This window comes from Protomyctophum bolini (assembly GCF_963924005.1).
Source record: "Protomyctophum bolini genome assembly, chromosome: 20".
NCBI lineage: Eukaryota > Metazoa > Chordata > Actinopteri > Myctophiformes > Myctophidae > Protomyctophum > Protomyctophum bolini.
This window is the reverse complement of record NC_137881.1, coordinates 6,230,420-6,253,961: the sequence shown is the minus strand read 5'-3', so window position 1 is coordinate 6,253,961 and position 23,542 is coordinate 6,230,420. Positions and strand designations below refer to the sequence as shown.

The window sequence follows — 23,542 nt, the reverse complement described above, 5'->3', positions numbered from 1 at the left end:
GTGGCCTTGTCGGGTTGAAGGGCACTGTCTTTTAAGTAGCCTATACCTCCTCAAGTGTTACTATTGTCAGTTTAAAATCATCTTTACAAACACCTAGGTTTTTGTAGAAGGCTTTGATGTGCTCTACACCAAAGCGCCCAGCGTGGGAGGTGATGTGGCAGTTTTACACACACTAAACGTGTGAGGAATCAGGAGGCGAACAAGGTCTGTCTTGATGATATTTATTTAACGTGCACAGCAGTACACGGATGCTGCAGCACAGGCAGATCTCAAGGCAGGCACAATGTCACAATTCAGAGGTATACAGTTCATATCAGTGATACTAGACCCCACCCAGAAGGTGGGGCAGAAAGAGAGCGGGGGTTTAGGAACAGGATGCAGAGGTAAAGGAGGGGAACAGGTGAGCAGGAAATGATCCCAGGTCACAGGAGCCATGTGTCAGGCACTGTTGTTATGTTATCACAGCGTGGTTCCGAGCTTCAAAGCGTTTGTTTGTATAGACTCATGTCAATGACAATACATTTAAATGTCCTTTTGGTGACCGAGTTTGAGTGAATGCATGATGGCAATTCCTCGTCAGAGGGCAGTTTGTTAACCAGCATTGTTTGATGTTTATTTTCCCTGCTGCCAAGGTTATATAGTCAAGACAACAGTCAACAGAGCATGAGTTCAAGTTGAAATTGATACTTAGGCTATATACTTCACTTGCAATGATGGAATTGAGAATATGAAAGTTTCACTTTTTGAATTACCATATAGGCCTATTATGGAAGAAAATACACTTTTTTTCCCTCACCATGAGAAGGATGTGCAACACACACACACACACACACACACACGTATTTTTTTGTGTGACATTGAACTTTTAATGATACTATAGAACAAGTGTTCGGGACATCAAACAAAGGATACTGAGCGCTCCCAATTGTATGCGACCGTGATGCTACTTCAAGGAAACCAAAGGTAAGATCGGAGGAGGGGGATATCAAACGCCCCCGCGGTGGGGATGAGGTAAAGATTCGTTCCCATAGCACAGTGATACTCAACCTCAGGCCCGCGGGCCACATCAGGCCCGCGGGACCATTATGACTGGCCCACCAATGAAAATCTAAAAAAAAGAAGAAAAGAAAATCTGGAAAATGAAATAAAAATAAATTAATCTGAATGAAGTTATCTTTAATTACATTATTATAAGTAATACTATTAGAGTTGTACTATTACTCGAACGAAAATAAAAGCTTGGGGGGGGGTGGGGGGGGGGGAGATGCAATGCAAATGAAAGACATATACTCTGTATCCCTATTCCCTGACATAATTTTATAGCTAAACGGACAGAATTCTATTTTATTTGAATGATGAAACCCAGCTGCCATTAATAGTTGGAAATGGAAATGGAAATTGCGGAAATGGTGGAAATGGAAATTGCGGAAATGGTAATTGCGGAAATTGCGGAAATGGTGGAAATGGAAATTGCGGAAATGGAAATTGCGGAAATTGCGGAAATGGAAATTGCGGAAATGGTAATTGCGGAAATTGCTCTTCACTTATAGCTATCTATTTTCAGGTAGATTGTTTTATTTTACTCAGTCAGCCATATCACTACTCATTTTTTTTCATGAAAAAGGTCATAGCTGGGTAATCTATTTTCAGGCAAATTGTGTTTATTGTATTTTATTTTACTCAGCCATAACAATTTATTTTCTGTTAACCAACTTGCTGGCTGGCAGGCAGGCAGACAGCTACTCATAGACAGGCAGACAGACAGACAGCTACTCATGGAGAATTGGACAGGCAGGCAGTCAGACAGCTACTCATAGACAGGCAGACAGACAGCTACTCATGGAGAATTGGACTGGCAGGCAGACAGCTACTCATGGACAATTGGACAGGCAGGAAGGCAGACAGTGTGTGTGTGTGTGTGTGTATAATCCTTTGAGTGAAAGCTATATTCCCAAAGTTTCTTAATTTATTTATTATATTATAGTTATTATTAGTATTATTATTTGTTGTTTAAAAAAACAACTGCTGCTCAGTCATGATACAGCCGCAGTACATGTAGTAAGCCTGATTTGTATTTACAGTTCAGTGCTCAGATCCGGTCTAGATCCCACCTACTGTATCCGGTCATTTCCAGTCTAGCACGCGGAGTTTCTGTATCTGTTCTAGACCGGATCTGCAACGTAGCAAAGTGAAATGATCTAGTGGAGCGATATGCGTCTTGACAAACAACTGGCCAATCACAGCGCGCCCGTCTCCCCGGCTATGGGATCCAGGGTGAAAGGGGCGTATTGCTAAGGAGGGTTGGGTTGTTAGCCACCAGCTAAAGTTCACCAAGAACAAGAAGAAGAAGAAGCTATAAGCTAACAGTTTCATTTTGTAATAACATGACATGAATGTATTCAGAGAATCAAAACTACCTAAGAATCGGAAATCGTTCGTAACTAGCTGGTTAACAGTCAGTGGGTGGATGATAGCTAAGTTGTCCCACTGGTTCACACACTTCTAGATAAAGGTAAAAATAAAAAATAAAGAACGAAAACAAAAAAGTTTCAGGTTCAGCCCGGTTGTTTGGCCCCGGTCCGGTTGTTCAACCCGGGTTAACGCCTGTTGGAATGGACGGCGCCGGCGGCACCGTGCGGGCCACCGACGAGAGGGCGTCGGAGCGTGGCATGGATCAATACCTCCGATCGATCGGTTTACACCGCAAGAAGATCGCCAAGGACGGTTCCTGTTTGTTCCGGGCTGTCGCCGAACAGGTAAAAAAAAAAAGTTAAAAGTTGCCGGTTCGGTTCGAACCCCCAAACGCACGTCAGGAACCGTGACGTGACTCGGAACCGTGACGTTTGGGGAAGTTCGTTTTTTGGCTTATTTTTAGTCGGTGTAACTTTTGTTGTTAGCTTTTTATGTGTGTACCAGGGAACGTGTTTTAGCTGGTTAGCAACACAATCTAGTCTACGGTGTCGTGTAGCGTTCACATCGGTGACCTATCGAATCATGTGACCCAGGAGGGAGGGAGCCTGTTGGTGTGTGTGTATATATAAAAAACTAACATTTTTACAAGTAACTTAAATTAACTAGTTGAATTGAAATACAATTATTTCTTTAGTTATGTATTAAAGTATTGCATGCATTTAACATTTAAAACCCGTCATCGCCGATAAACTGATCAAATCGTGAATTCTTCCATATTCTCCATCCATAATTAGTCTTTGTTTTGATTGATTGATTGAAATATTTATTAACAGTTTGCAGAATTACAGTACATTTCAAGCACAAACTCAATACAAAGACTGTTAACTGTGAGTGGACTACCCAATTAAGCATTACACTTGTTTACAAAAGGGTCCACCGTGTTCAATTAATCAAATACTTTGTACTTTTTGCAGACATGATGTCCTTGTTTGTTATGTAATTTGAGTTATTTAAAAAAATTGTTCCAATTCCTGCTCTGTATGTCACTGTTTCACCACACCGGGGCATAAGAATGTATCCAAAACCACCAGTTTCGCTGTTCAGTAGCGATCCCAGCGGTCACCGAATCCGATAGGTCATTTGATCCCGTGTAACACCGTCTTCCTGTCTGCACGTGCAACGCATCCAATGATCTTAACCTGCTCCCACTCATGATCTCAATCTCATCCCCAAAAAATTACAGAATTACAAAATGTCTGCAACTTGTATCCTAAACAACACCACATTTATATTCGCTTAGAATTGCATTTATTGCACCTTATTTCGTAAAGGGAATTATGTATTCAAAAGATGAAACCATAGAGAGACAGTTGGAATGTCAGGAAGTCATTGAAGCATAGTAGCTATGGCATTAGGTAACGCACCATGGGTAATAACTTTAAGCAAACCTTCTGTTGTCATACATTTGTTTTGGATCAATATTGTCAATTTAGCTAGCAATGAAACTTGAAATGTTGTAAATTTGATCAAATCAAAAAAACTGGCTACTAGTACTACTCCTGATTGAGTATTGTTTCAGGTGGCTCAAATGTTATTTTCAAATTGTGCGCTTTACTATAGGTGTCACACCTATAGAGAGCCCTCATGATATTTCACAAAAACAGTGAACCCGGTAACAAAGACAGCCTGGTTGTAACCTCATGGTATCCCAGTCAAGTCTGCTAGTTTCTCTGTTATAAATAAGACAATTACAATTTCGGCATTTAGCAGACCCTCCTAATCCAGAACAATTTACAATATGCAATATACAACACATGGTAATACATAAAATGCACAGAAATGGTCATCTAGGATCATATAAATGTAAACTAAGAATCCGTCTATTACAGTAGAATATCACAGCGTTGAACTATGAACACTAGAATGCTGTCTGTCTACATAACATGCTCTCTAATGCCCGAGGCTTTGCCGTTTTTGTGCAGGTGCTGGACAGTCAGATGCTCCACACCCAGGTTCGCAACAAGTGTGCCGAGTACCTGAAGGAGAACCGGGAGAGGTTTGAGGCGGTAAGTGTACAGTAACCTATCAACAGCACCCATCGTGACCTACATACAGTACTTGCACTGTATACGGCTGTTCTGAGTACCAGAACGCTCGCCTCAAACACAGTCGCCTCAGGTGGCCTTTAAAACTATGCCTAACCCTAAACGTATTTCTAACCTTATCCTTATCTGACCACTCGCTCAGTCTGCGTGATACTGAGGATAAGGTTATAAATATGTTTTAGGGTTAGGCAGGAAAAAGGTTCGGGGCGAGCGTGTCTTAAGGCGAGCCGTCCCGTTCCGTTACTGCTGTTCTATGTAGAGTATGTTGTGGGAAATATGAAGACTCAAATCTATATAGTATATTGTTCCATGCTAGTCTGTCTTGTCGTGTCTGACTCTGTGAGCAACGACACCGTGGGCTGAAAGCCTGTCTTAATCCAATCAAGTTGTATGTAAAAGACTACCGTATGTCACACCTATTGTTTGTTATGAGACCCTGCTGGGCCTGAATAGGTATCACTAGGTATAGGTTCCTGTCTCAGGAGGGGGGCGACAGCCAAGAGAGTCATTGTATTGTACCTTTGTGATGGTGATGTTTACCTGTGGACCTGGTCCTGACTCCTGGGCGATAAGAGAGGACCTAGGGACTCGGGTGAAGCTCAGGAGACTGGTGGGAGGGAGACCACGAAAGAGAGATGGAACTGAGAGAGAATGTTGAGGGATAGAGGCTGGGCCTGCTAGACTGAGAGAGGTTGTTTGCTTGTTGCTGTTCTTCTGAATAAACTTCTAAGATATACATTCACCCGGATGGACATATATTGATTTCCATAGTACTATGTTCTACTGAGCTCATTGGTCAAATGAGAAACAAGTCTTTGGACACTGTTCGTACTTGGCCTCTGTTTAGCACATTAATACAAGGTCAACACAACACGCAACCTTCCATCTACCGGCCTGTTGGGTCACCCAGCGTATGTTCTAGAATGAATTATTTATGACAGTGTGCGCCGCTCTCCTCTCGATCATGTATTTTTCCCCCCCAGCAATGAATGATGGTATAGTGCTAGGTTAGTGACCATCGGTTGTACCCTTACATCTAAAGATTTATTGTGGGGTATGAGGATCCCACCGTAGGGTATAATATTGTCAAATAACTACGGACAGCAGTGGCTCAGGGGTAGAGCGGCCAGTAGAGCACTGAGCAGCCAGATGAGAACCGCAAGGTTCCCCAATTCGATCCCAGGCTCCCCCAGAGTTAGTGTGCTTGAGCAAGACGCTGAACCTCTAATTACTCCACATGTGCAGTTTGTTGCGGATAGTCTGAGTATGAGGATAGTTGGTGTTACTGCGAAGGTGAGGTCCAGCCAACACCGACTCGGGACTCCTGGATCGCTGCCCTCCACACTTTTCTGTCCTACATCAGGTTCTTGAGCTTGACAGTGTTAGCTAAGCTGTCGTGCCGCAGTGCGTCTATGTAGGTAGTGTAGTGCGCTTCTTTCCCTTCCTGGTTTTGCCCTGGGTTGGCTCCCATAGATAGTCAATTTACTTGGCTCAAGTTCTGGGTGTCTGTTACGAACGGGAAGGAGTGAGTTAGGACTTTTAGAGAGGGGCGAGAGCGCACCGCTGTAAGGGGAAAGGGATGAACTGGATTTACCACACGACCACTCAAAGTGTCACAATGAAAGTTTTAGGAACTTGACGTTGAGCCCTGATAAGACTGAATATTTATTGTCACCGGTGGTCACATAGCTACCTCAGTGTGGAGAGATGGTGCTGCTTGTCAGCTTGTCAGTCAAATATTTACAATGGTCAATTTCTATGTCAACATAAAGTGATTATGTATGTACTGTTGGTTTGTTTATATTATAACCATCTTAAAAACTAACATAGTAATATAATACATGTTGTCTGACATACATTGTATTTTTACGGGTATTAAGAAAATATGTATTCCGACCGTTGCTCAGATTGCACCAAAAGGAGTGGTGTGATAAATGTTAGTCTTCCTCTATAATCACATTTGTAGTCTAAGCTTTATTTGTAATATTAAAATATATATATAAAAAATTCTCAAATTTAGCCTATTACTATGTACCTGGTCATATGCCAGGGCCTAGTTTATGACCTATGCAACCTGAGAAAATTGACTTCTCCCAACAAGTTATTTAGCTCAAATGTGAAATGATTAACCTGTACATGTCCCTTCATTTCATGTCCTCCAGTTCGTTGAGGGAGACTTTCAAGAATACCTGGTCAAGCTACGAGACCCACAGGTAGGTGTGTGTGTGTGTGTGTGTGTGTGTGTGTGTGTGTGTGTGTGTGTGTGTGTGTGTGTGTGTGTGTGTGTGTGTGTGTGTGTGTGTGTGTGTGTGTGTGTGTGTGTGTGTGTGTGTGTGTGTGTGTGTGTGTGTGTGTGAGATAATCTGAACGTGATTGTCTTTGTGTTTTACAGCATTGGGTAGGAGAGGTGGAGATCCAAGCTCTGGCTGTAATGTACAAGTAAGAACACTTCTACATTAAACAACTCTATTCTCTGCCTCTCTCTCCCTCTGTTCTGTCCAGTCTAACGGAATGTCTCCCTCTGATCTGTCCACTTGTCCTTCTCTATCTACAGTCAAACCAAATGTGTGTGTGTCTCTCTCTCTCTCTCTCTCTCTCTCTCTTCAGCGAAACTAAATTCAGTCCAGGGTTCCCACAGTCATGAAATTCCTGGGAAATGTTTTGAAAAACAGAGTTTTTTCCAGGCCTGGAAAAGGTTCGGAATTAACGCTTTGGAAAATGGTTGGATATACATACATAGTTTTTGGCTTTTTAAGGTCAAGTTTATTTATATGTCCCAAGCTGGGCACTTCATTTTACTGCAGATAATAAACGTTCTTAAAACACATTACAAACCGTAGAACATACATAAACAACAGACATATGTATATACATTATCACAAGATACAGATTGTTACATTAAATATAAAGTGCAACTACTAGTTAACGTCACTAAAATACTTTGGAAGCGTAATGTTTTGAAAATGAATTGTTACAAATGTGTGGGAACCCTGTTAGTCTAACTAATTATCTCTATCTCTTCAGTCCAAGTAAAGGTATTTCTCTCTCCAGTTTAGCTAAATGTATCTCTCTCTAGTCTTAACTACATGTCTGTCTCCAGTCTTAAAACACATTATGTGCCCTTTCGTTCTTTCAAAATAGAGACGTGGGGTGCCCATCCGATTTCGCAAATGTTCTTTTAGAAATTTAGAAATCTCTCTCTCTCTCGTCTCTCTCTCTCTCTCTCTCTCTCTCTCTCTCTCTCGTGTCTAACTAAAGGTCTCTCTCTCTACTCCAGTCTAAGTGTGTGTGTGTGTGTGTGTGTGTGTGTGTGTGTGTGTGTGTGTGTGTGTGTCTCTCTCCAGGAGAGATTTCATCATCTTCAGGGACCCTGGTAAACCTCCAGTCCACATCACAGACAATGGATTCAAGGAAAAGGTTAGGACACACACACACACACACACACACACACACACACACACACACTAGGCTTGTTCCGATTGCTACAGAAACGTATTGATCACCAAAGTGAATATCACAATAGTTTTTTCCTATGCCAAGACATTCATAAAGTCTGTGTATGTCCAGTATAGAGGGTATGCGGCATGCAAAAAGCGAGTGGCACATCGAGTCGTGGCAAAGTTAGTTTAACGTTGTTTAATGTTGTTTTTAATAAAAGAAAAAGGTCCATATGTGGGCAGAACCAGACCTGTAGTTTCGGCGAAAAGGGCGAGGTCACTTTTCGCCCCGGAAGTTATGCAGGAGTTTGAATGGACCGGTATCAGTCTAAAGGGAGACATTGAAGAGGAAGGACGCGTGGGGTAGGATCAACATTATGCAATGTCAGTTAAGGTCAGCTCCATATATGGAGATCTAAGGGTTTGAGGTCAGATGTAGAGTTGCTGGCCGGCTCCATATGTATGCAGATCTAAGGTGATGATCAAGATTAAATAATGTATTTGCCATGTCAACAAGTTGATAGGAATTTGTCTTGGTTCATACTCAACATATACAGACAACCATAGATACACAAACAAGAAGGACAATACAATACAAAAACCAGCAGCATAGGCAATTACATTCAGTTTTTTAAAGTGCTATATGCATATATCTATGAGTTCAGATGTCTAATGGCTACGGGGTAAGTGCTATCCCTGAAGCGTCATGTTGAGCTCTGGATACTTCTATATCTCCTGCCTGATGGGAGGAGATTGAAGAGGTGATGTGCAGGATGGGAGTTGTCTGCAATGATTTTATTTGCCTTCCTAATTATTCTGGTGGAATAGAGTGAGGAAAGTGTAGGGAGGCTACATCCTATGTTTGTTTGATTGATTGATTGATTGATAATTTTATTAGACAATTAGATGCAAACAGTACAGGGTACAGTCAAGCACAGCATTGGTCCAAAAGGACGGTACCGAAGAAAGACCTTGCGGTCTTGTTTCCATTCGGGTCCCATGCATTCATTCACAATGACAACAGTGACAACAAACAATACGTTTCTCAAACACACTAAATCTATATGTACAGGTTGGAATATAAATACATTAATAAAACATAAAAAAGTGTGTGGGGGGGGGGGGGGGGGGGGGGGGGGGGGGGAAGCCAATCACCTTCTCTCCCTTTGACCTGATGACAGTGACTGACGGACTGACTGACAGGTTTGGCAGGTTTTCATAGTAATCTACGGTCACAAAAACCTGTGTGTGTGTTATAACCACCGCGTCTCTCCTCTCCGGAATAATCCTTATGCTTCCTTTCTATGCTGTAAAGAAAAAGGATTTAATAAACAAAATAATAATTCAAAAGGACAAACGCCATCAGCCAGGGTTCTAATTCTGTATCGCATCTCCGTAGTAAACAAACTAAATAATATATCTCTTCCTCGAATAGCGCGCGACCGCTTCCCTGCACACCAGAACGGAAAGTAAACACAAGATATCCCATAATACTCCTCGTCCGAGTCTCAGCCCGCCAACACAGTTAAAGGAACAATCCCCCTGTATATACCTTAGGGTTACAGTGTGTGTGTGTGTGTGTGTGTGTGTGTGTGTGTATTCCAGGTGCAGCTGTGTTTCCTGAATAATAATCACTATGACAGTGTTTATCCAATCAGTCGCATGAAGAGTGCTGCCGTCTGCCAGTGTAAGTCTGCCTATTCAGAACATCTAACCTTATTTATACAGCTCATTTCAGACATTAACGTTCAGCAGAACTAGAATGCACTATACTGTACTTTTACAGTGCACAGGTGAAAAGGAGGTGAGGTTGACCTAAGAATCCTTACAGAATACAACAAAAAGAAAATTGGATGATGAAACGGAGATCAGCGGTTTTCTTTCTAACCTTTTTTCTGTCACAATAACCATTACAGATACTATGATACTATGTTCTCCTCCCTCAGGTTGTGAATAGCTCAAATGGAGAAAGTGAATAAAATAGAGAGAATTCATTCTTAGTTATTGAAGTTAAAGGTAATATAGACGGGGTGCATACTTAGTTTATAATAATAATAATAATAAAACTTTATTTGTATAGCACCTTTCATGACATGAAATGCAGCTCAAAGTGCTTTACAGAACAATGGAGAATAAAAGAAAAGCAAGGCAACAACATTAAGAACAAGCAGTAATGCAATACAGTGAGGACAAAATAAAAGATCAATTAAAAGCAATGTTGTAGAAGTGGGTCTTAAGCTGAGCTTTAAAAATGTCTACAGAGGCTGCCTGACGAAGGTACAGTGGGAGCTTGTTCCATGCCGACGTTTAGACTAGTCATTGGTTAGACATGAGTTAAGGTTAGGTTTAGGTGTGCTGCCCCGTGGGAAGTTAGGTTTAGACTAGTCATTGGTTAGACATGAGTTAAGGTTAGGTTTAGGTGTGCTGCCCCGTGGCAGGTTAGGTTTAGGGTGAGGGTTTGAGATAGGTTGTAGTTGTAGGAACCAAAAACTGTCTAAACTAATACTACTTTTTTATGGCCTTTTTTCCATGTGTGTGTGTGTGTGTGTGGGCAGCCATCCTGTATGACTGGCTGTACGAGCACGTGCTGCAGGTGGATCGTGCGGCTCTGGGTTCGTGTAACCGGGAGCCTCGCAGCCGGGACCTCCTTAACGACGACACCATGGACCCCTGCCCGTCCAGCGACGACTCGGACCGCGAGGAAGACCACCAACCCCAGTGGTACGAACCAGGAAGTGACACGCAAACACTGCCAAGGAACTATATCAGAATATAGTGATTTAAAACTGTCTCAGTGCCAATGGCGCATTTGGACGCCTTTTTGGAAGAAAAAAAAAATCTCTAATCTGGTGTGCAGGTGATGATATGCACATTACATGCACAATAGAATTACAATTTCTTTCTTTTATTTATAATGGGCTTTGGTGGAGGGCCAAAACTGGTGTCCACCAGGTGACACTGTTAACCTTTTCACAAAAAAACTATCACTTAAACCTACAGTACATACTTTTAACATGAGGCTGGGACTGCATATATGATGTGATGTGTGTTTTGTGTTGTTACAGGCTGGGGAATGGAGGCAGCACAGCGCCTAGACACTCCCGCCCATACAGGGTAACTGCAGTAACACACACACACACACACACACACACACACACACACACACACACACACTGATTGTCGTCCCCAGAATAGTCAGACGTAATTTACACAACCTACCTGTGTCATGTTTTAATTTACACAACCTACCTGTGTCATGTTTTAATTTACACAACCTACCTGTGTCATGTTTTAATTTACACAACCTACCTGTGTCATGTTTTAATTTACACAACCTACCTGTGTCATGTTTTAATTTACACAACCTACCTGTGTCATGTTTTAATTTACACAACCTACCTGTGTCATGTTTTTCCCCCCATTCTGAATTCCCATAGACTTTTTTTTGTTGTTGTGTCAAATAAAGAACTGTGTTCCAAAAATGATGAAATGATCCCGGCAGTTTCACTCATATGGATGTGAAAAATCAACTGACAGTGAGAAAACGTTAATGTAACTGCTGCCAAATTAGAAACAGACAAATATGAGTTGTTCCAGGGGGTCCCTGGAACAACATATTTTCAGATGGGGGTCGGTGGCCAATTTCATATAATTTTTGGGGTCCTTGACATGAAATATTGAGCACCACTGATATAGAAACATGGGAATTTCAGAAAACTGAAGACCTATTTTCTTTTTTTTTCGACGTCGGGCCTAAATACGTAGGTTTATCTGTCTGGTCTGAGTCTAGGCTGAACATTCTTTGGTTTAATTTGGCATGATTTAAATGTGTGTGTGTGTGTGTGTGTGTGTGTGTGTGTGTGTGTGTGTGTGTGTGTGTGTGTGTGTGTAGGGGAGAGGTACAGGCCGGCCGTTTCTGTCGGAGCGAGTGAGACGCTCTCTGAACCCAACGCTGTTCAGGAACATCGAGTACGACGTGTGGGACCGAGACCAGAGAGGTAACACACACACACACACACACACACTGAGATTGGTTAACCCATTCTGACCGGGAACCCATTCTGGTGTTAGCATTATGTTATGCTTTAGCTATTGAAAAATAGCAGATCTACAAGCTCATATCGCGCCACCGAGTGGCGCGATACGAGCTTGTAGGTCTGCTATTTTTGAAAAATTCGAAGAACGACTGACATTTTTAGAATCTGATCTCAGGTCAGAATGGGTTAATCAGACCAGTTTGTGTCCCGTGGAAACCTCGTATGAATCTGATCTCAGGTCAGAATGGGTTAATCATAAAACACACTGAGGGAAGCCCAACACACACAGGGTGCTCAGCGACGCGGCACAGGTGTTGCCGCGCGGCAAACGCCTGGAAAATAGAACGGTGGCGTATCGGAGCGTCAGGCGAGGCATCAGCGAGCATCGGACGCCCCCGGTGTGGGATAGGTTCATTGAAAATAACGGAGGCGGCTGTTTTGACGCGCGGCGTTCACAGGCGGTGTGTGATGGGCTTCAGTGTTCCAGTGGGTCTTTACAGTACAAATGCATGGCAGAAAGAAAAAGATATTGTCAGAGTAAAGCAGTTCAAAGTAACTGTAGTTTCTTTGTCAGCCCAACAGAAACTAGACTTCTGCATTGCTGCTGGGATGCACTTCAGTACAGGAGACAGATGTCAGGTAAGGTGTGTGTGTGTGTGTGTGTGTGTGTGTGTGTGTGTGTGTGTGTGTGTGGGTGGATTCACATTAGCGGTTAGGGTTGAAGTTTTATTTTATTTTTATTGAGTCAATCACAATTCCTTGTTACAAATACATTTGTTTCTCACATGTTTCATGTCACTGTTGTTAGCTGACTTTGACCCATTTTTTCGCATACATACAACTACATCCCTTCACCTATTTCAACACAAGAAAACACAAAGAAATTTAAAGAAAAAGAAAAAGAGAAAAAAATAAGGTTAGGGTTGAAGTTAAGCCTGATTTTGCCAGTGCGGACAGTTCAGAAACCTGCCTACCAGTGACATAATCGGTAGGCGGGTTTGGTCATTTCAAAGAAGATGTTTGATGAATTAAGTTTGGGGTTAGGCATAGTTTTACTGGGGTTGAGTTTAGGAATAATGGTTAGTTAAGGTTGGGTTTAACCGTTTAAGCTGTTGAAAATGGGCAAAGTTCTCCTTTGAATATTAAATGGTGTTAAATGTTCAAATGCATGCGTATTAATGAAACATCAATCACCAGGTTCGTCTTGACAACGCTGGGCGGTACCACAACGCTACCATCAAGGAAGTGTTGCCTGGCAACGGCCCTGTGACTGTTTACATAGAGGAACTCAACAGGAAGTAGGTCACATTGTACTTATTAACAACCACACTAATTAGATTCTCACTGTGTGTATGTGTGTGTGTGTCCGCATGTCATGTGTGGGTGCACGCACACGTGTGTATACTTCTATATATATCGTTGCTGTCGGACAGAAACCTTGTATCTGCATATTTCATGTTCTTTCTTAAATTAACCCATTCTGACCTGAGATCAGATTCATACGAGGTTTCCACTGGACACACACTGGTCTGATTAACCCATTCTGACCTGAGATCAGATTCTAAAAAATGTCAGTCGTTCTTCGATTTTTCAAAAATAGCAGACCTACAAGCTCGTAGCGCGCCACTCGGTGGCGCGCTATGAGCTTGTAGATCTGCTATTTTTCAATAGCTAAAGCATAACATGATGCCAACACCAAAATGGGTTCCCGTTCAGAATGGGTTAACGCCCTACTTCGTCATACTACAGTCACGCGACAGTTGACAAAAATAGCTGAAATACAAGCTCAGAATGTGTTATTATTAGACAGATCGATATGAGATGATGCGTGTGAGCCAGCTGTTCCAAGTCTTTGATTTAGACGGCAGTCTGTTATTGATTTCAGCCGGTCATTTTTCAAAGGTAACGGACCACTGAATTCAGTGATTGGCCAATCTGAATCAAGCATTCAACCAAGCCGTGTAATGAGATGAAATATCTTTTCTTCTTTCATTCCTTGTACATTTTTGGACATACATCGTGTACTAAAGTGTGTGACTGTGTGTGTGTGTGTGTGTGTGTGTGTGTGTGTGCGTAGACACACAGTGCCTCTGTGGAATCTGTCTCCTCTCAGTGACGACAGCAGTTGGAAAACTGTAGTGGCAACCCGAGACAACAGGAGACTCAGTAATGGACACACATCTGGTAAACACACACACAGGCAGCACACACACACACACACACACACACACACACACACACACACACACAGCGCACACACACGTAGTGATAATAGGCGATCTACGAGCGCACAGCACAACGTGTCGCATCAGCAACGTGCTGTGCACTCGTACATCGCCCATTTTAACTATTTCATTGATATATTAAACAAAAAAAGCTTTATATTTTATTATTAATGCCTTCGCGCTCTGTCTCTCTCTCTCTCTGTCCCTCTCTGTCTCTCTATCTCTGTCCCTCACGGTCTCTGTGTCTCTCACCCACAGAGTGGGGAGAGGGAAGAGGACGGGGGAGGGGGAATTCTCCTGGATCGTCGAACCTGTCCACCTCGACCACCTCATCTGTTTCCCCAACGGGTTCTACAGGGCGCGTGCAGAGGCAGCGCTCTTGGCCCTCACAGGCCACCGTACAGGACAACAGGTCTGTCTGTCTGTCTGTCTGTCTCTCTGTTTCTCTGTCTGCCTGTCACATGAAGTATAAGAATACTTAGACAGACAGTGTCTCTACAGTAGCCAATCTCTTGACAAAACAGGCAACATTTGTAAACTAGAAAAGTGTGTGTGTGTGTGTGTGTGTGTGTGTGTGTGTGTGTAGGAGCTGTGCAGTCTTACCAGAGGATGACATTGAGTTGGAGATCCTACTCACCGATGAACAATGTTTTCCTGCTCTGGTGAGTCTTTTTTCTTCACATACACCTTCACAGTCCCGGTGAAGTGAGTGGTTCTCAAAGTGGGGTCCGGGGACCCCCAGGGGTACTTGAGGGAGTTCCAGGGGGGACCCAGCTAAATGATAATTTGGAACCAAATGGACCCTTATGAGTCTGTAACTCAGTGTGTACAAATGGAACACTCTGAGAGGAAAATTAGCATTGATTTTACAATATAAATTGGGGGTCCCAGAAATAGAAATGCCATTAAATGGGGGGTCCGTAGACTAATGCTTGTCAAGCTGGGGGTCCTTCAAATTAAACAGGTTGAAAATCTCTGCTATTGGGGTCCCTGGCATATGTTGCTGATTAGTGTCAATTTGGGGGTCCTTGACATGAAAAGGTTTGGGAACCACTGCCCTAGAAATCCCTCAATGACCCCTGACAAAGACAAATTGATTGACTGACATTTAGAAATGTTGACAAATTGTGTCTCGTAATTTCATCATCAGAGCCAGAGCCATGGAGACGGCGGGAAGAGGAGAGTGGAGAAGAAGAACCGAAGGAACACGGTGTGTGTGTGTGTGTGTGTGTGTGTGTGTGTGTGTGTGTGTGTGTGTGTGTGTGTGTGTGTGTGTGTGTAGGGGGGGGGGTGTGTGTAACTGTTCTGGGGTCAGTGGAGTGAGTTTCACATCTATATTATTACAATTGCCGAAATGTAAACAAGAAGGTGTAGGTTCTAGCAGAAGTTCTTTTGGCAGTTCTCCATGTTTTTCCGGAAAACGGTCTGCAAGGAAGTCAGACCCAGAATAGAGAGAATGCACAGTGTGTGGCAAAACGTTGAGCAGTGTGGAAGTTTTATGAAACAAAAACTCCATACAGCTGCAATGTTGATGGTGAGTTTAATGTCGTATAATACAATCAGATAGGACTTTTCTGTTTGGATGTATGGGCTGTCAAGTCAAGATGCCACTCAGAGACGTTCCCACATAACTTACAGGTACGATGATATCATACCCTCTATAGAGAAGAAAGACGAGGAGAGTAGACGTTGATGAATAAGCAGTAAAATCTAAGTCTCGTGTTCTAACTGTATGTTTCTCTTTTCATTCTACAGAAGAGTCCAGTTGACGACCTCAAGCCTCCGTCACCACCTGGTGGTGAACCACCAAAGTCCTCCACTCCTCCCCTCACAGCTGCCCCGGCTACCACTACTACTGCTGCCCCCAAAGATAAAACCCCACCCTCCACCGCTACACCCTCTACCACTGCTGCTACCAAAGACACGCCCGCCAACGTGGACCTGGCCCCCGCTTACGCTAACTTAGCGCAAATGGTGGCCAACAACACGCGCACTGGTCTGATTAAAACGAGCGCTACGTCGAACGCGGCGACCTCCGGCGCAGGTGGTGCCCAAAACCCCCCGTATGCGCCCGCCGTCCCCGGCCTGGAGCGAGCGTCTTCCTACGCGTCGGTGATGGGCGCCAAGTCCACCTGCCCCGCCATCCTGGCTCTCCTCAGCCCCGGCCTTCCGTCCGCCGTCTCCTCCTCCTCTGCCGCTCCGCCCACCTTCATCGCGCCCATCGTCCCTCCCCCCGTCTTCCTCAGCCAGACCACCAACCCCCTCTCGTCGTCCTCGCACACCCACCCTCCTCTCCACCCCCCCTCCGCTCACCCGGATCACCCTCATCTCTCTCACCACCACCAGCCTTCCGTCTCTCGCCTGTCCGACCTCCATCCTTCGGTCTCTGAGCCCCAGGCCGCCGTCTCTCACTCCCAGACGTCCGTGGGGCAGCCCTCTCACCGCCAGCCCCCCGACTCTCACCCCTCTCACCCCCAGCCCTCTGTCTCCTACTCGCAGCATCCCGCGTCTCACCCCCACCCTTCTCTCTCTTACGCGTCGCAGCAGCATCCGGTGTCTCACCCCCAGCCGTCTGCATCTCACGCCAAGCCCCCTGACTCTCACCCCTCTCACCCGCAGCCGTCTGTCTCCCCCCCCCAGCCTTCCATGATGTCTCACCCCCAGCATTCCATGATGTCTCACCCCTCTCACCCCCAGCAATCCATGATGTCTCACCCCCAGCCTCCTGACTCTGACCGACCTCACTCCCAGCCACATGCGATGCACCCGTCACACCACCAGGCCTCTGTCGCCCACCAGTCTCACCCCCACGCATCTGTCGCCCACCAGTCTCACCCCCACCAGTCTCACCCCCACGCCTCTCTCTCCCACCAGTCTCACCACCAGCAGGCGCCCGGCGTCAACAACAACCCGCCTCACTTTCAGCCCTCTCACCCTCACCACTTCCACCCTCCGCCTCAAGGGCAGTTCCAAACAGAACCCCAACAACAACAACAGCCACAACAACAGGCCCTGAGCCCCCCTCCTGCTCCCCACCAGTACCCTCCCCACCCCCACGCCGGCCCCCAGCACCACGCCAGGGGGCTGCCGGCGGTGCCCACCGGCGCCGTGCCCCTCCACCAGCTGTCCCAGCTCTACATGGACCCCCTGTTCCCCGGCTTCCCCGTGGGGGAGAAGGGAGAGGCCCTGCCCACGCCGCCGCCATACTCCATGAGCTATAACGGGAGTGACCTGCCCAGGGGTGAGTTGTTTTAACGGGAGTGACCTGCCCAGGGGTGAGTTGTAGCTCTGATCACCTTAAACTGACCTGCCCAGGGGTGAGTTGTTTTAACGGGAGTGACCTGCCCAGGGCTGAGTTGTAGCTCTGATCACCTTAAACTGACCTGCCCAGGGGTGAGTTGTAGCTCTGATCACCTTAAACTGACCTGCCCAGGGGTGAGTTGTAGCTCTGATCACCTTAAACTGACCTGCCCAGGGGTGAGTTGTAGCTCTGATCACCTTAAACTGACCTGCCCAGGGGTGAGTTGTAGCTCTGATCACCTTAAACTGACCTGCCCAGGGGTGAGTTGTTTTAACGGGAGTGACCTGCCCAGGGCTGAGTTGTAGCTCTGATCACCTTAAACTGACCTGCCCAGGGGTGAGTTGTTTTAACGGGAGTGACCTGCCCAGGGGTGAGTTGTAGGTCCGACCACCCCTTTAGCCCCTCCTATATTCAGCTTTTAGTGAATATAGGAAACACACAAACATTAAATTCGACAATGAATGGTAGAATTCTACGTCATAGACGCCATGAGGAAATGGCCATAGTGTCTATTTTTTTTTTATCATGATGATGTACGATGATAAGAGCGCCCCTCACTTCACACGAAGTTTTGTGTGATGATAATAATTTTCTATCCCAATCTTGTGTTCTGTGTTCCAGATGTTCACATTCTGAGGTTTTTCTTCAATCTGGGACTGAAGGTAAGACCAATGCTATGTTTGTAGTGAACAGATGCTAGGTAATAATACAGTATGGCTTACTTGTGGACAGACGATGCTAGGTTTATTTGTACCAGTGAACATATGTTGGGTATATGGTTTCCTTGTAGATGTACGCTAGGTTACAGTACAGTATATGGTGTACTTGTAGACAGATGCTAGGTAGATGCTAGGTATGTGGTGTACTTGTAGACAGATGCTAGGTAGATGCTAGGTATGTGGTGTACTTGTAGACAGATGCTAGGTATGTGGTGTACTTGTAGACAGATGCTAGGTATGTGGTGTACTTGTAGACAGATGCTAGGTAGATGCTAGGTATGTGGTGTACTTGTAGACAGATGCTAGGTAGATGCTAGGTATATGGTGTACTTGTAGAAAGATGCTAGGTAGATTCTAGGTATGTGGTGTACTCGTAGACAGACAGTCCAGTTGGTCCCCATGCTAAATGGTAACCAAATCATTGGACCCTGGTATATCTTTCATTTTACGCTCTCACCCTTACAGGTCCATCCATTTGGTTTCATTTTTCGCTCTCAAGAGTTAAATTATTGTTAAATATCTGCATTTACCGGTACTTAATTCTACACAATTAGAGAATGTAGAAGAATTGTTATTTTGATCAATGTTTGCCTGTTTTCTCTCCTATGGTACCTACCATATCAATTGCCTACAGCATGGAATTGTGGACAAAATATTATCCAACGATAACCAAATGATAAATATTCTAAGTTTTGGGTCTGAGATGCAGATGCCTCTTTTAGACGGCGACCATCTCCAGATAAAACGTCAAAGTCCCGTTGCGTTCTCATTTTTTATTGAGGCTTTACACGAGAATGCACACTTTATGAAAACGCTATAACGTCGCTAGGTGGCGGTAACGGGCTGCCAAATAGACCAGTCACCCACTTACAAGAAGAAGAACCCCTTCACGCAACCCAGAGCATGCAGGCAGAGCGCGCCACGGGATGGTTATATATTTTATAATACATTAGGCTACATAAACGCTGCTGCCGCCTATCACAAGGCTTTTTATTTACATCATGGTTTTACATTCACCATCGCTGATGAGCGGTGCTTTGTAGGCGAGGAGGGAGGCTTGTTCAGGAACTCCATTATATCATATATCTATGTATGGCTCTGCATTGATGTAATAAACATATGCGCTGTGAGCCATGATGTCATAAGTTTTGCGGTTTCACCGTTTTGCCCGTTTACACGGAGAAGGGATACGAGAAGGCATTCTCAAAGATTTCCACTCTGGGAGGTGGTTTCACTTTGTTGCGTTTTCACCTCCTTGAAAACACCGTTCTCGTCTAAAGGGACCACAGCAAACGATACTTTATTTTGCCGTTTTTCTATGAACACCATTCTCGTGTAAAGACCACCTAAAACTCATGAAATGGTGGTCCGTGTGGCTCAAAGGCTGAATAAATAATGGATACCCTGATATTAAAAGGTACCTGACATCATCTCCATATGGTGTGTCTCTCCCAACAGGCGTACTCCAACCCCATGTTCTCTCCGTACATGTACCTCCTCCCCCTGCAGCAGGCCTACACCATGCAGCCCACCCTGCCCCACCTCTACCCCCCTCCCCCCTCCGCCTCCTCCCGCGACGCGTCCCCCCTCCCGCCCCCCTCTCCCCTCTACTCCACCAGTCCGGCTCCGCCCGCCAGCCCCCAGTACGACCACTTCACCCCCCCTCCTCCTGCTCCCCAACCTCCGTCCCACGACCCCAACCCTCCCGTGCCCTCGCAGTGGCAGCAGCAGCAGCCGCAGCACCTGGGCGGTGGCGGCGGCGGCAGGCAGTTCTCGTCCTATCCCGTGGCAGGGCCGGGGGTGTACCCGTCTGCCGCCACGCCCCCCTCCTACCCCCACTCCCCCTCCCCCACCACCTCCCAGTACCTCTATCAGCCCAGCCTGCCCCAGTACCCCACCTCCCCGCTGGGGTACCCCCCTGAGTTCCTGGGGGGCCACGGTGGGGGGCCCGCGGAGCAGCACCAGCACCAGCCTCCCGCCGGCGGCAGAGGCCTGCTGCAGGGCCTGGCGCTCAGGCAAAGCCCCGGCTTCGCGGAGGCCTCCGTGGCCAGCGCTAACTTTGCTAACGGAAGCGCAGCCTCAGGTAGGAGCACTTTTATTACACCGGTGGTTCTCAAACCAGTTCAGTGAGCGTTTGTTCACCTGTAAGAGTCCATTTGGTTTTGTCTCAGTAACAAAACTTCATAGGAACAATATTGGCATAACTATGTTTTTACATGATCAACGACAATAGCCTAAGTATTTACTATTTATGATGTATTCTCTTAATGACTTTACTTTCAAGTCCTTTAGTTCTCTCGCTTCTACACGTTGAGGTGTTTTGGTATGAAAACCCACATGTATGAAGCCAAACCGCTTACTGTAAAATAATCTTTTGAAATAATTAAAATAATTTGTAGTAAACAAAAAATAATGTTATTGATTCCATCATGTGGGAAAGCTTCATTATTTACTTTATTGGTCAGTTGATTCTCTTTCTTCACGTCTTTTTCCATCTAAAATGGTTTGCTTGTGTTTTGTTCTGTAGCTATGACAACCAACGGGGAAAACAAAGATGGCAAACGTGTTTTACCGGTGGACTTTAACCTAGTAAGACACACCTACACCTACACACACACACACACACACACACACACACACACACACACACCTACACACACACACACACACACACACACACACACACACACACACACACACACACATTTATGAATTTACAGTAACAGTTTTGGACATGCAAGGTTTCCCACATAACGGTGACGATACGTTCTTCTCTTCAGGTCACCTTTGTCTCTGACTCCTCCCACCACCCGCCACGTGGTTTCGGCCTGCCGAGATTCACCGAAGCCCCCGTGGGCGTGGCGTTGGGCGGCGGCGACCCCCGCATGTCCCCGGCGCCCTGCGGCCCCCTGGAGGCGGCAGACCTCAACTGCTTCGCCCCTCCCTTCCAGCCGTCGGCCGCTGGTCATCATTATGCGGCCGGCGGCGGTTACGCCGGCGCGGAGCCCGTGGTCCGCGGGACCACGCCCCTCTCCGTGGGGTGCAGCACAGAGGACGAGCCGCGGGAGGACGAGGGGGGGGAGGAGGGGTGCGGGGGGGAGGAGGCGGAGCTAGCGGCGGACGCCATGAGCCACCACAGGGGGAACCGGCGGTACAACCCCCGCTTCCGAGAAGGAGGGGATAGGGGCGGCAGGGGGAGGGGTGACCGGGGTGGGGGGGACCGGGGACGTGGAGGACGGGGGGGATACAGGAGGGGTCGAGGAGGGGTGGAAGGGGGAGGAGGAGGAGGAGGAGGAGGGGGGGAAGGAGGCGAGGGATCGGAGGAGAGGAGGGAGTACACTAGGGAGAGGAGGCGAGGTGGGGAGAATTACATGTATAATTATAACGCTGGCTTCAGGGGATATGGTTATCAGGGCGGTCGAGGGAGGGGCTTCTAACAGCCCCCCCGACTCGTACGCGGTCATGCGGCGGACGCGGCCGACCGGTTTTCGGCGCGCGGCCATCGTGCGACGGGGCATAAATTAGGCGTAACCACAACAACAACAACCGTCCCTCGTGGATGTTGGAATAGGGGCGGGGCGTGTTGCCGTGCGGCACAACAGCTGTTCCGCTTGTTTGTTTCATTGGACGGATGAAGCTCGAGGCTTTTTTTTGTATCATCTAATCGCAACCGGGGGTTGCCAGGTTGGGGTTAAAGTCTGTAACACACATTTCCGCCCCCCAGCATGCATTGTGGCTACATACATTTGGTCCCGAGTACAAATCAAGCGGACGTGTTTATTTGGATGATTGGTTCTTTTTTTTGCACCTTGTTTGGTAGGAGTCACGTTGGAACCCGCCTTCACGGCTCCACTTTACACTTTATGTATGTTCTCGAAAGCTCTGACCGTGTGCTTCGCATGTTAGAGTAGCTACAAGCAACTTAGACGCTCGCCACGTCTCTGCGTTACCTTCCATTGACGGCGGCATTCGCGAAGCAGAAGTCAGATCCGGTCGTGTTATTAAATGATGATAAACTCGCCAATATTGCATCTGTACGGCTAGCTCGAGTTATCCTCTTTGTTTGTCAGGTCTTTGTTTTCATCTATGTAAAGGAGAGCTTTGCAGATTGGCCTGTACGAGTTGGATAAGGTGGCTGAGGCGGAAGTTAGTCTACTCTCCCAGTGCAAATGATGCCTGATGTGGCCTGTTTGAGCCGCATGACAACAACTAGGCACTAACACGATAACGCGCAATCCAAAATGTGCCTTCCCGTGCAAGAGGAAAGATCTTGGTGCTGTTTCGGTGGTTTCGGGACTTTTTCTGTCTTGTGAATGTGCTGTTAATGGAGGGGAGGAGAATGCAACTTACGCGGCTAACATCTAAGTTGTTTACGTCTAGCATGTTGTTGTTGTTGCCCTGGCAGCCAGTCTGTCAAGTTGCTGGCACACAGATTAATTAGTTAATGCGGGACAAATCTCAATGACCACCCAATGTTTTTGTGCCTTGATAATAAGATAAGACCTGTATTCTTCTCATTAATCGTAAAAAAAGTCCTCTGGCGTAGATTCAACGGTAAGACTCGCGGCGCTGTCGTTGTCTTGCTTATGCTACGCTATATAAAACACTGGTTCACAGCGTTGGATCCTCCGGAGTCCACCGGGGGTTCCAAATGGGTCTTTACGTGTCTGTAAACTCTTGAGAGTCCATTTGGTTCCATTTGTACTCTCAGAGTTAAATGAACATCCCACAGATGAGACATCTGTTCCATTTGTACCCTCTCAGTGTTACAGACCTCAGACTCTGAGGAACGGTGTCGTAAAGCACTGAACGGTGTACAGTGTTGTCATGTACAGTGTGTTTGTACGTATGTATATATATGTGTTGGTTTGCCTTTCAGTGGTGGATGTTTTTTGTATAGTCTTCCATGGGCTTTGTTCAAACGTTTCCTTCCTTTTTTGTTCTATGAAGTTGGCTGGTTCTTATAGCTGCTGGTCCGTAGCGTTAGAGGTTCTTAGGAGGTTCTCCTTAACGCTGTGGTACTGTAGTCCATCCTTTCCCCTCACGCCCACGGTAGCGCAGCGGCCGCAGCCTCTCGTCTTTAGTTTAAAAATTTTAAAATACACTTTTGCCACTCACCAAAACAAAGACATTTTTTTAAATGTTGAAAGCCTACTTTCCTTAGTGGGAACACTCGGCACCACCACCACCTCACGTCCAAAATACACTTTTTGTCCAGAAAATAAAAGTATTTTACCCGAAGAAAAAGTATTCTGATCTTGTCAATAGAAACTTGTCATTGAGCAGGTTTTGGGGGGGTTGGGGGG

At 46.0% G+C, this 23,542-nt stretch overlaps 1 protein-coding gene across 1 annotated transcript; it reads left to right on the top strand.

Moving 5' to 3' along the window:
• Positions 1–2,326: 2,326 nt before the first annotated feature.
• Positions 2,327–21,673, top strand: otud4 (OTU deubiquitinase 4; the record flags this gene model as incomplete). Its single annotated transcript, XM_080793147.1, has 20 exons — positions 2,327–2,756; positions 4,395–4,478; positions 6,680–6,730; positions 6,910–6,956; positions 7,862–7,934; positions 9,560–9,641; positions 10,510–10,675; positions 11,020–11,068; positions 11,847–11,952; positions 12,566–12,630; positions 13,189–13,289; positions 14,069–14,175; positions 14,475–14,628; positions 14,803–14,878; positions 15,367–15,426; positions 15,972–17,457; positions 18,139–18,179; positions 19,695–20,319; positions 20,764–20,825; positions 21,017–21,673. The coding sequence occupies exons 1-20, from the start codon at positions 2,613–2,615 to the stop codon at positions 21,671–21,673; spliced, it is 4,236 nt and encodes a 1,411-aa protein (XP_080649273.1). The 5' UTR covers positions 2,327–2,612.
• Positions 21,674–23,542: the final 1,869 nt, after the last annotated feature.